The sequence below is a fragment of the Pipistrellus hanaki genome (assembly GCF_964339955.1).
Source record: "Pipistrellus hanaki genome assembly, chromosome: 7".
Lineage (NCBI taxonomy): Eukaryota > Metazoa > Chordata > Mammalia > Chiroptera > Vespertilionidae > Pipistrellus > Pipistrellus hanaki.
The window spans coordinates 11,640,286-11,653,300 of record NC_140509.1 but is presented as its reverse complement, the minus strand read 5'-3'; the positions used below and the strand labels follow the sequence as shown (position 1 = coordinate 11,653,300).

At 56.2% G+C, this 13,015-nt stretch overlaps 1 protein-coding gene across 15 annotated transcripts in view; it reads left to right on the top strand.

Annotated features, from left to right (window-relative positions):
* TRERF1 (transcriptional regulating factor 1) overlaps nucleotides 1–13,015 on the top strand; it is a 216,703-nt gene that overhangs the window by 180,953 nt on the left and 22,735 nt on the right. For 13 of the 15 annotated variants that reach the window (XM_084890256.1, XM_084890258.1, XM_084890252.1 and 10 more), the window contains 6 exons: nucleotides 241–534; nucleotides 3,643–4,072; nucleotides 4,973–5,039; nucleotides 6,011–6,150; nucleotides 7,127–7,230; nucleotides 8,455–8,530. In XM_084890256.1, coding sequence (XP_084746382.1) covers nucleotides 241–534; nucleotides 3,643–4,072; nucleotides 4,973–5,039; nucleotides 6,011–6,150; nucleotides 7,127–7,230; nucleotides 8,455–8,530 — 1,111 coding nt within the window. The remainder of the gene's footprint in view (nucleotides 1–240; nucleotides 535–3,642; nucleotides 4,073–4,972; nucleotides 5,040–6,010; nucleotides 6,151–7,126; nucleotides 7,231–8,454; nucleotides 8,531–13,015) is intronic. The other 2 variants (XM_084890249.1, XM_084890251.1) reach the window with 2 other exon arrangements.

The window sequence follows — 13,015 nt, the reverse complement described above, 5'->3', positions numbered from 1 at the left end:
AATGTTAACCTGTTTTAATACAAAAGAGATACATGGTCAAGACTTTTAAAACGTAAACAATAGAATGCATGGCCTTGCCCGCTGCCCACTGGCCGAGGAACACGTTTGCAGGAAGGAAGCCGCCCTGCAGTGGTCCTCGGCCCCCTGCATGGTGTCCTGGACCCTGTCAGGAAAAGCGGAGCGATTCCCCCTGTGAGAGCTGCCCTCCGCCCGGGATCAAAGCCTTTATTGTCTGTGTAGGAGGAAGGAGAGAAGGCCCCGCCACCGCAGCCCCAGCCACTGCCGCCTCCACTGCCACCGCAGCTCCCTGCTGAGGCGGAAAGCCTCACGCCTATGGTCATGCCCGTGTCTGTCCCTGTCAAGCTTCTCGTGCCCAAGCCCAGCTCGCAGGGCTTCGCCAACAGCGTCGCTGCCGCCCCCTCCGCCAGAGACAAGCCCGCCAGCGCGATGTCGGACGACGAGATGCCGGTGCTCGTGAGGATGACCCTCTCTCCCCCAAACTCACCCCCGGGGGCTGTCCCCTGCACGCCTGCTGTGAGTTGCTGCTCTGCCCCTTGTGCGTGCCGTGCCTGGGGCGGGAACATCCCTTTGCTTTCCTGGAGATGGGGGCGGGCCTCCCAGGGTCACTGGCCTGAGCTCAGAGATGGGCTGGCCTCTCGGGACTGAGCCCCCAAGGCCGCTGTGAGAATCCCAGCCTTGCTCCTGTTATTCTACCCGACTTACGGTCTGGGTAAGCTCCTAAGAGACCCGAAGGTGTTCCCAGATTGAAACAGACGATAATTCAGCTCCTAACCAGAGTTATTAAAATATGCAAGTACTGTCCTAGACAATAAAGTACTGCCCTGTCCACCTCCAACCCCCTTCAGGAGCTCACCAGCAACCAAAGCTATAACTCCTGGCCCAGCAGGGCCTTCTGGCAGCAGCCCTGGCGTCCATTGTGATGGTCAGCCTTACCAGATACTACCATTTTCAGTACCACACCTGTGTAATAGACCTTCGGAGGAGCTCATTGGTTATGGTTCCCAAAGCAATTCCACTGACAAGACACCCACCCCCAACCTCAGGAAAGCAAAGAGATTTGTGTTTCTCACTCCCTGTCAAGTTCTCATTCTCTTTCTCAAATCCCAGTGCTTCATCCAGGCAGCTCAGCGTGGCTCTGGAGCAGAGATCTCGCTGTCTCTCAGTCTGTCTCCCCCGGGGGGTCTGCAACACCTGTGGTTAACTACCTCAGATTAGTCCCCTCCCCACAAGTGGTTTCTGGGTCATTTTTGTCCTTGGGAGCATAGATAGCTCCTGGGATTCCAGGAGGCATGAGGGTGGGGCTGGCCAGATAAGTGGGGAAGGTAATTAAGAGAACTAGAAAAGTTGATAATGAGCCTTTTTGGTTCAAGCCTCAGAAGAGGAGAGTGATGGAGAACTCTGAGGGTAAGGAGTCTCGTCGCTGGCAGGACTGAAGGTCAGCCACAGGCGGGGAGATGAAATGCAGAGCCAAGCTTCCCCTTTGCCCAGGGAAGTTCCTGGTTTGGTGGGAGCGGCACTGTTTCTGCCCTCTGAGAGCTCTCAGCCTGAAGCTGCAGACAGTGAGGTTCCTAGTCACCCTGGGGTCAGAGCCCTAGGCAGCTCATTTGCCGACAGTGAGATGGAGACCCGGGCGGGTGAGAAGTGGGGAAGCCGTGGGTGCAGGGGTATACACCTGGGAAGCCAGAGTGGTTAGGGGCTGGGGAGAGAGACAAGGAGCTTTGGTAGGAGTTTGCTCAGATCATCATGAGGGAGTCTGAGCAGGGTTTGAAGGCAGAGATAAACGTGGCTTTGTGGGAGAGGGAGAGAGAGAGGTCCTAAGTGGGGAGAGATAAGCTGAAGTGGAAGCGCGTAGGTGATACTAAGGAAATGTGAGCCAGGCCCTGGCATTTGCTAGAAGGAAATGAAAATGTCCAGGGAGGAGCCCCGCGTTTAGTCCCAACTTTCTGCTGTTAGCCAGCCGGGATGCATGTGGCCGAGACCCTCCTCTCTCACAGCCTCCAGTTCTCCCCTGACCAGGGGTTGGCCTCCCGGGAGAGCTTTTGAAATCTCTCAGTGCGTGGCCCCAGCTCCAGAGCCTCCAGAGCCTGGTGGGGTGGAACACTGTCTATGCTTCCTCTCCGGTGGCAACCAGGGCGGACATTATGGGTGGCTTCCCGGGCCCAGTGTCTCTGGAGGAGAACAGAACCGAAGGCTCAATAATAGAGGAGCCCCAAAGGGACCTTTGGCCCTGTGACCAGGGGTCTGGATTCTGGTGCAGGATTGAAGTCTATGCGTGCTCAGATGCCCCCATTAGTCGCCCAGGAACGGGGGGTTGGTAAAACGTCAGGATTGCTCCCCAAAAGGTTTCCTCTCCTCATTCTACTCAGCCCCCCCTCACTGCCTCAACCTCAGGTCGAGGAGAGCCCTCTGGAGTGGAGAGGAGGCAGCTTGAGGCGCCCTGACCTCAGCAGAGCCCCTTGGGGAGGAGCTGGGAGCCTTGGGGCTCTCTGCTCCTCCTCCTCTCCTCACTAGACTGCCCCCCAGAGGCTGGGAGGGCACCCAGGGCCAGAGGGAAGCTGAGGGATCCACAGAAAGGGCGCCACCTGAGTGCTGAAGGCAGCCACTGGGGCCTAGAGCAAGTAAGGAGCCCGGGACTGGGGACTGGGGACTGGGGCCGGTCACATGGCCGGGAGGGAGGCAGTTGGTCACATGACCATGGCCAGCCCTTCCCATCAGCCCCCGCTGCCTTCCACTCAGGCACCACCCTGGGCTGAGGCATTGCCAGGGGCTGCAGCTGGGGCAGGCGCTGGCCTGCAGGACCGGGCAGGGTCCCTCAGACTGCCCCGACCTTCCTGCAGGTACCTCCGCCGCCCCTCCCGGCCTCACCTCTGCCCGGCCCGCCTCGCCCAGCCCCGGGTCTCCCCGGGCTGCTGCTGGCACACCCCCGGGCTGCCTGTCCAGCTCGGGCATGCCCTGCTCCTCCATGGACGTGCATGTGTTGACGTATTCCCGTCCACGGGCCCGCGTGCAGACCCTCCCCACGGGGCCCGGTCCTGGTCCTGGTTCCGATGCCGTGATGGGACGCCGAGCGGGGCGAGGGCTGCCAGATGCGCCTGGCCTCCTCGGGGCTGGGCAGCATGGGGGGCGGGGGCGGGGAGCCGTGGAGCGGGCCTTGAGGAGCACCCATGGCTCCTCAACCCCCAGGTGCCTCGAAGGGGAGCCCGGGGCCTGGCCGGGCCTGCCCCCTCTTCCTGCCCCACAGGCTCTGCCCAGCTGCCCTCGGTGGAGGTCCCTGTCCCCGCCTCCTCTGTCCCCCACGCCTGCCCTCAGGGAGCCTGCGGGCCTTAAAGGGCCGCTCGCTGGATTCCATACCGGCAGATGGGAATGCGTTGATAAGCCATAGAGAATGCGAGTTTATTCCTTCTGGCCCAACCTCAGCTCCTGCCGGCCCCCGCCCTCCCAGACGTTCCTTCTCCCTCCTCCCGGAGCCCCGGCGGCCATGGCCGTGGCTGTGGGGTCCAGGCGGAGGAACCCCGGGCCGGACGGCGGCAGGGGGTCCCCGGCCGCAGGGCAGCTGCCCTCCCCTCAGGCTGTGGAAGCGGCCTGAGGGGAGCGCTGGAACCGGCCTCTTCTCCGTTTCAGGACGCGCCCAGGAAGCCGCCGCCCGGGGCCGCCAAGGCTGAGCAGCCCGCGCCGCCCGCGCCCGCACCCGCTCCGGCTCCGGCGCCCGCACCCGCACCCGCACCCGCACCCGCGCCCGAGAGGAAGAAGTTCCGGCACCGGCCGCAGCCGCTCTTCATCCCGCCGCCCTCCCTGCAGCCCGGCCCCGCCTCGCACTCGGGCGCCACCCTCTACCAGAGCCAGCTGCGCTCCCCGCGCGTCCTGGGCGACCACCTGCTGCTGGACCCCGCCCACGAGCTGCCCCCCTACACGCCCCCGCCCATGCTGAGCCCGGTGCGCCAGGGCTCGGGGCTCTTCAGCAATGTCCTCCTCGCGGGCCACCCCGGCGCCCACGCCCAGCTGCCCCTCACGCCCCTGACGCCCACGCCGCGCGTGCTGCTGTGCCGCTCCAGTGAGTCCCCCCTGCGCCGCCCCGGGGACCCCGGGTGCCGCCCCGCCCGGGCTGGGCATTGCACTGGGGACGGTGGGGGTTGGGGGGTCTCACTTTCTGTGGTTGTCTCTGCACCACGGACTTCTGTGGCGCGCCGCCTCCTCCTCCTGGTCTGTGTCCCAGGCGCTGTGCTAGTTGCTAGAAATACTTGCAAAAGCATGGAGCGCTCACCCTCAGGGAGCCTCCCTCTAGCCACGGGGCCAAGGCACAGAGGGCGATAATGACAGCCTCTGTGGGATAAGGAAACTGTGGAAGTGTGCGTACACTAAGCCAGACTGTGCCCTGGTAATCGAGGAAGACGCCCCAGAGAAATGTGCTAAGATGTCTAACCAGGACCCGGTAGGATGTGCGAGACCAGGCCTCCACGTTTTAGCAGGAGGAAGTCAGAGGGAGGGCGGGGCGGGTGAGTGGGAGGGGAGAGATCAACCAAACAAGTCCTGTGCATATATGCATAATCCTTGGACACGGACAATGGAGTGAGGAAGGCCTGGGGCTGGGGTGGCTAGACAGGGGAGCGTGGGGGGGAGGGGGGGAATGGGAAGGGTGGGAAGAAGATATGTAATACTTTAAACAATAAAGATTTAAAGATTAAAAAAAAAAAAGATGGAGAGACCCGCGGCCAGAATCTCTTTCTGGATCAAAAATAGTTTCAGAGAAACATACAGCTTAGCCCTTACCCTGTGAGAATGGTTACCCCAAGCCGGTTAGCACCACACTGCTCCCAGCTCCCTGGAGGCCACTGGGAGTGACAGGCATGGGCGGGTGGGAGAGGGTTCTCTGTGACTGTAGGTAACTGTTATTTGCTTCAGTTTCTCAGTACCCTTCCTCTGTTGACCAGTGACTCTGGTTTTTGTGCTTCAGACAGCATCGATGGCAGCAACGTGACGGTCACCCCCGGGCCTGGAGAGCAGACCGTCGATGTTGAACCGTAAGGAAAAGCCAGTGATTCTGTAGAACAGAAGCCTCGGCTGAGGAAAGGGATGAGGAGCTTTGAGAAGTGGGGTTAATACTTCTGGGGTCTGAGTTGCCACGGACAGAGAGGTTGTAGAAATTGTAGGATCGTGATTATTTCTGGAGTGCTTTTGTTTCTCTATAATTGCGTGTTAAGTGCATAGTGAAGTGTGGAGCCCTGGATTCAGAGAACCTAGCACCCCATCTCTGGCTCCCTGGACCGTTTGGGTTGTGGTCAGATGCTTCCACATCTCCAGGGACATGGAGGCAGCGCTCTCCGGGAGCCCAGCTCTCTTCGAGGCTTCTTCCGAATGTCCTTGCTTCCCTGAGATTCTCGGCCAGCCGAGATGGGCTTGTTGAGTGGTGGGTGGGAGGAAACGGTGGTTATTTGCATGGAGCAGCACTGAGGTGGAGTGGGGAGTAGATTGAGTCCGGAATCGGAAAACCTGAGTTTCAGCACCATGGTGCTACTTGGACTTAATCAGATTAACCTTTGTAGGCTTTAGTTAACTCACTCATTAAGTGGGAATATTTTTCGCCGCCTTGATTATGTTATAGTCCTTTGATAGTTTCAGATGAGATAGATGGTGTATGGGAAAGTGATCTGAAAGAGATAGAAAATGAAATAAACACTTCGTATTTGTCCCATTTCTCCCGGTTAAATGGCACCATCCGTATGCTCTTGGCAGCTGTTCCCTCGGAGTTAGCACCCTCCGTCTTCCAGTCAGAGAGGGAGATGAACCCCAGCTGACTTCTCCCTTGCTTCCGGCAACATCCTCTCCAATCTTAAAGCTGTCCCTTCTCCCAGTGAAGAGGCCATGCCTGGAATCTTAGGATCACACTCAGGAAATGCCCCTGCATTCTTCTTGCAGAAGGAACTGGAAGCTCCTAACAGCTGCCCTTGGCCTCAAATTGAAGACCACACTGTTGTTTTTCTTGTCGTTAAAGGCGCATCAACATTGGCTTGAGATTCCAAGCAGAGATCCCAGAACTGCAGGATGTCTCTGCCGTGGCCCAGGACACACACAAGGCCACCTTGGTCTGGAAGCCCTGGCCGGAGCTGGAAAACCACGACTTCCAGCAAAGAGGTACAGTCAGACCTCGGTTCTCGAACGTCTCCCTTCTCAAACAGTTCGGTTCTCAACCAAGTTATTGCCTGTAAAAATGTCTCCTTGTTGTGACCCAAGTTTCAGTGTTTGACCTGGCAGCCCTTTCATGCTGTTACTTCAGCATAACAAAAAGCATCCTTCAGGCAACAAACAAAGAAGAGAGTGCTTTTGTTGCTAGTGAAATCACAATTTTAAAACATAAAAGAGGCCATCAAGAATGCTAATGTTGCCCTAGCCGGTTTGGCTCAATGGATAGAGCATCGGCCTGCTGGGACTGAAGGATCCTGAGAGGGATTCCGGTCAAGGGCACATGCCTGCTTTTCGGGCTCAATCCCCCCAGTAGGGGGCATGCAGGAGACAGCCAATCAATGATTCTCTTTTGTAATTGATGTTTCCAGCTCCCTCTTCCTTCCTCTCTGAAATCTATAAAAATATATATATTTTTTTAAAAAGGAGTTGCTAAGGGTGGGAAAGTGTTCACAAAACAACAATCACAGGCAAGTCAATACGCAGAAAAACTTGTTGATTGGATAAAGGGAAAGCAAATAGTTGGTGATAGCATTTCCAAGGCAGTGATATGTGAAAAAATTTAAGGCTAGTAGGGGGTGGTTCTATAAATTTAAGGAAAAGACGTGTTTATTTACAAATTAAACAGTACATTAGATATGTACTGTCTATAAGAAAGGTTAAGACGGAGTCATTTGGCGGTCTGGGACATATTAATTCAATTTGCATTATTTCTAATGGGAAAAAATGATTCGGTTTTCCAACAAATCGGTTTTCGAACAGTTGCTTTTCCGGAAAGAATTAAGTTCGAGAAACGATGTTCCACTGTCATGTCACGTGGGAGGAAGTGCGCTGGAAGGCTTGATTCTGTCACAGGGGCTGGCTCCCGGGCCTGTGTGTTTTTCCGTGGCTCTGAGCTCTCTGACCAGTGGCCTCTTGTTCCCCGCAGTGGAGAATCTCCTGAATTTGTGCTGTTCAAGTGCATTGCCAGGTGGAGGGACCAACTCTGAATTTGCTTTGCACTGTCTCTTTGAGGCCAAAGGTGATGTGATGGTAAGGAGCCACGAAAAAGTCTTCCCAGTTCCTATTCTCCCTGCCAGGATTCTGGGGAGTATTTCCCCAAATTTCTGGGTTGTCCCATGTACCGTACAACTAATTCATGAGATAATGTCCCGTCAGCAAACCTCCTGCTTCTTATCTCAGTGAGTAAGTCAGGAAAACCTCCCTTGACCTAAATGGAGTGTTTGCACAGTCTCTCACCTTTGACACAGTTCTTTGGTCAAACCAGAACTTCGGTGCCATCTCTCCAGAATCAGAGCTGACCATTTGCCCGCTCAACCTGGACTCCGGGCGAGGTCATTTAAACTAACCTCAGTTTCCTCTTCAGTAAATACATGATTCTTGTACCAGATCTAGCTTCCTGCTTTCTGATTTCATGAAAACCTGAGAGTAAGCATATGCCCTAATGCTCCCTTCTTGTGAGGTTATTGATACCCTTCAGGGGTTTTCTAGAATGTTGGGGAACTTTCCTTAACCCTTTCAGACTAGTATTGAGGAGTAGCACTTCTCAAACTTTTAGCATGCACACAAGTCACTCAGGAAACCTGGTTAAAGTGCAGGGGGTTTTTTTATTCCAAAGTTCTGGAGGTGGGGCCTTTGCCACCAGCTCCCAGCTATGCCCGTGTTGCTGGTCTGTGGACCGCACTTGGAGTAAGTATCACGACACTGGATCTTGCTCTGCCCGTCAGCCTTCTACTGCTCAACTCCACCTGCAGCGCTTTTCTTAAAAAGGCAGCGAGGCTAAGGAGACAGATTTGAAAGGATGTGTTTCACTGGGTTCTCTGTGAGGACAGTGTCTAGTGCAGTTATCACTAATACAGCTGCTGATGTGTAGCTGTAATGAAATACCATTTTTCTGCAAAAACAGTTTCAAATCACCCACTCACTTCCTCAGACTCTTTCCCCAGATTCTCAGCCTCCTTTTAGAGAGGGCCCCACCATCTCTCTGAGACTGGGCCCTCCCCAGTGAGTGGGGGTTGGGGTCTCAGGCCTGACCAGCTGGTTGCAGGCATGGGCTGGGGGATGGTTAGAGTGGTGAGCCCTGCGGGGTGCTAACCAGAAAGGAACTCCCAATTAGGGGTTCTCCCTCTGGTTTTCCTTCTGGTGCCCGCAGCCCCACACTCTGCAGTGCTGGTCCCTGTGCCCCGTTAGGCAGATGGTCTCCCCAGGACACGAACCCATTACTGACTCTCGCCTTTTCTCTCCCTGGGTCTACAGGCTGCTCTGGAAATGCTGCTGCTGCGGAAGCCAGTCAGGTTAAAGTGCCATCCTTTAGCCAATTACCACTATGCCGGTAGGTCGCCAGCAGCCCCGCCCCCCCTTGCTTCCTGCGAGTGGGCTGTGTGCAATTTTGGTTGTTGCCTTTTTAATGGCAAATAGCGTGGTTCCGTCCTAATCAGCGCTCTTGATCTCAGGGCCTCCTGGGGGAGCTGACGGGGCAGCCGTGTCTGTTGGGCACTGCTGAGTTTTGTCTGTACGGGCTCCTGTCCCTTGTGGGTGTGCCAGGGGCTGGGCAATAGGGAACAGCGCCTGCACATGTGGCAGGCAGACCTGTGCGTCTGGGGGAAGGGGCGTGTGGGACACAGCACAGAAGCAGCAACACGCAGCCGCCCCTCAGCTCTGGAGTCAGTACATGTGCGTTCAGATCTTACTTGTTCCTGTGGCCTCTGCGGCCTTCATTTTCTCTCCTGTAAAATGGGGCTTCTACTCCATCTCTTGCAGTGTTTTGTAAAGATTCAAGATGGTGTATATAGCCCGAATGCCTGGCGTGTTCTACAGGCAATTATTATTCATTTATCTAACAGTTACTTATCTAGCACTTGCTGTGTATAAGGACTATGCTAAGATGAAGCAGTGACTAAGACAGACATAGTCAGATTCCTACCTCATGCAATGCAGAGTCTGAGATGGAGGCAGTTATTAAACAACAGGTTACGCCGAGAGCGGGAGAAATGGCACATATATGCATACATATACAAAGCACATATACATATATGTGAGTGTGTCTTCTGAGGGTTCGATTACCGATGGCATCGCCAATAAGAGGGAGGGCGGGAGGAAGCACCTTTGAGAGTTGAATGGAGTGAGCATCACGAGAGAAGGAAACAGCTTGGGGAGCCTAAGAGATGACACTTGTGAACCCGACCATTCTGAGGGGCTCCACAAACCCGCCTGGTCCTCTTTCAGACGGGCTGGACCCTCCCGTGGCCCTTGATTATTAATCATTTGTTTGTTTCCTTGGTGCCCTGGGCAGACCCTGCATAGGCAGGTGCCAGTGCATCAGTGGGCTTGGGGACCTCGGAATACCTCTTCCAGTCCTTGGTCCAGACGGCCAGGTAGGCCTACGGGGAGGACTGCTTTTCAAATCCTGGAGCTCCCAGTGGGCATCCTGTCGCCACCACCGTTTGCCTCCCTTCACAGGCTCCTTCCTGCCCGTCATCTCAGGGTGGAGAGGCCTCAAGCCGCTCACCTGAGCACACAGGCCGCCGCTGGAACTGGGCAAGGACAAACAGACAGAGGGGATAAGAAAGCCATCGTTTAGCCAGTGGCCTCACCGGCAGCCTCTTAATATTGTCTCCATCATTTCCTGCTGGGTGTCTGCCCCAGTGCGGTGGGGAGATGTGGGAGTTCTCCCTAATCTGCCACGGAGACGGTGTAATCCTCTCCTAATCCCGAGTGTCATCTGCTGCCTATTAGACCCTGTCAGGCTGCCCGGCTCCTGGAGCCTCAAGCTTCTGTGCAGAGCAGGTGAGACTGGTGGTGGACGAGAAGGAGCTTCTGAGCCCTCGGCTGGCAAATGCGGCTGCTCTGGCCCTCAGGTGCCTGGGGTGACCGCGCCCCCAGGTTGGTCAGCTCCAGCTTTGAGCAGCCTCACCGGAGACCCTAATCCCCTCCAGCTCCTCCCACTGTGCCAAGCAAACATTGTTATTTTTTATGTGTGACATGACTAAGGTGACCAGACGTCCCGCTTTTGGCGGGACAGTCCTGATTTTTAACAATTTGTCCCGCGTCCCACGGCGTTTTTAAAAACGCCGCGGGACGTGGGACAAATTGTTAAAAATCGGGACGTCTGGTCACCTTAGACATGACATCAAAAAGGTTAGAACGCTGGGGACCAGAAGCCACCCCACACAAAACAAAAACGCTAAGATAATACCAAGAACTTTGAAATGAGGGGGCCCTAGACTCTGCGGAAGTGAATTGATCTGTTGGGGTTGGGGGTTCCTAGCTGACCTTGACCCACTCTGCCCCCCCAGCCCACAAGCAGACCAGGAAGGACCCCGTTTCCTCCTGGAACCCTGTCTCCCCTTGGAGGCAGGAGAGCTGGAGCTGCAGTGTGAATGGGTGTTGTCTTGCCAGCTGTGTGTCCCCGAGAAAAGAGTGCTCGTCTGGTACCTCCGCCAGTCCGGGAGTGATCCAGACTGGCCCCCCAGAGAACCTTCTAGAATTATGAGCAAAAAAGGGCAAAGTCCGACCTGACTCCGTTCCCTTAACGGTTCCTTTCCAAGCCACAGGGGAGGCCACAGAACTTATCCCCTCACATGCCTGGCTCCCAGCCACTCGCTCCCTGCCACCTCCTTTTGTGGCTCCGGATGCTGGTGAATCCCATCCCCGTGGCCCCGCTGCGTTGGCCTCTGTGCCAAGCCCCACCGGGCTGCTCTCCTGTGGTTCTGTTGTCACCTCCCTTCCTCACTGGGACACCATCTCCTGGCTGTCCTTTGGCTTCTGTCCCTGTGGCTGTGGCCAGTGTCGCCCACCCTGACTCCCGTTCTCCCAGTTGTCCTGAGAGGTGGCTATGTCGGGTCTCCCAGGCTGGCTGTGCCCTGGCGGGAAGGCGGAGAGTCGGCTCACCGGGGGAGGCTGCACATTTGGGGGAGATAGACCGAGATGCCAGCCTGTGGAAGTCACTTCTCTCACTTTACTCATGCCTTCCCTTTCCCACTCCATCCCAAGAGATTCAGTAAGAGAGGGAAAGAGTGCTGATGCAGGGGCTGTGGGGAGACACCCGTCTGGGTGGGCAGCTCGCCCAGGTCGGAGGCTGCGTGGTGGGGCCAGAGGAGCCCTGTGGAGATCCTGGGGGGAAAGTCCGATTGCCAAAGCTCCCTGCACTCTTCAGTACACGCAGGGCGCCCAGTGCCGCCCTCCCAGCGCCCTCCACCCAGGTCGGGTAGCAGTTGTTTGCAGTGGCTCCCCAGTGGCAGGTGGATGGGGTAAGGAGGGCGTGAGCTTAGAGAGCCCGCAGCGTCCTTGGTTTTCCGTGGATGAACTGGACTTTCCTAGAGGTGGGTGTGGAGTGGAGGGGGTGTCAGAACTGGCCCTGGGCTCCACAGAAGCCACTCTCGGCTCCCACCACAGCCCACCGGTTCCTGGGTTCTGAAGCCTGACCTGACTCAGAGGAGGGAGACCCAGAGGAAGTGAACACCCATCGGCCGGGGGAAGCCTGCTCTGCTGGGCAGCTGCCCCAGTGTAATGAGGAGACAGAATGACATACTCAAGAGAATACTTTTCAAGAAACACAGCTGTGATGTCCCTTTCGAGGCATTCTTAACGCACGCCTCCGGCTGCAGAGTGGTCCTGGGAAGGGCGGGAGGTGACAGCCGCGCCTCTCTCTCTGGGCTCGGGGACAAGCTCCAGTTCTGGATTCAGACTGAGGCCTCCCTCCGCATGCCTCCCGAGGGAATTTGGGAGCAGCCTGCTTCCCCCTGCACCCCTGAACGATTACTTAGCCTCCACCCACGATGGAAAACTGTTCCCGGAAGTGAAAATCTGGGGTAAAAAGTCCTCTTTCTACAATGAGTATCTTCCTTACCTAACTGTAACAACCGTGTCAGTAAAAGTTGTGAATCTTGGAAGGAAGACGGGAAGGCCCTCTTGAGAAGATGCCGTGCCCAGACTTCTCCTCTCCGTGTCCCTTCCATCGCTGGGATTTGCTATGGATTGCCCCCAAATTTAGCCTCGGTCCAGAGCCTGTTTCCCGGCAACAAGCACTCAGAACATTTTTCCTCTGGATACTGTTCCAGCGCCAGTTTCCTGCAGTTAATTAGGCTCTTTGTAATTAGCCTTAATCGTCTTGTTAAGGGCCCCTGCTGATAATAGCCTGAGAGCCAGGGATCTCAGGTAGAACAAATGAGAGCTGGGGGCTGCCAGCCCCCTCACAGTGTGCCTGCTGCGTGGACAGCGGGATCTGAGAGCAAGGCCAGCGGAGGATTTGAGGCAGCCCCCTGCCTCGCTTTTGCATTTTCTCCTGGACTTTGTCCAGGAGGGGCTGGCTTAGAAAACCTTGTCAGAGAACGAGGAAAGCGCTCCTCTGTCAGACAGACCGCAGGGGTGAGCGATGCCTGAGCTTCTCCTTGGCGATCGGGGGCCGGGAGTGGAAGGCAGGAGGGAGGCTGTTCATTCATACGCAGAGCAGGGATCACCGGCCAAGCCCCGCTGTCTTCGTGAGTGCCACAATGCAAGGGTCACAGAAGACAACGTGTCCCAGAGCTACAGGCCAGTTAAGGTGTAAGACATTTCACTCGGGACCAGATGCTGTCAGTCACAGAGTGCCTGTCCCGATCCCCGTGTCACAAGAGAGGAAACGGAGACTTGGGAAGTTAAGGAAACATGCCGGGGGTCACAGAAGGAGGAAGTGGCGGAACTAGGTTCACAGCCTATGGTGTCCTGATGAAAGTCACCCCTTTGTATCACAGCTCAGCAGCATTACTTGGGGAGCACGCATTTGTGTAACAAGCTTTAACCTGGAAATTCAGGCCGGCCGCCCAGGGGTGGATTCTCA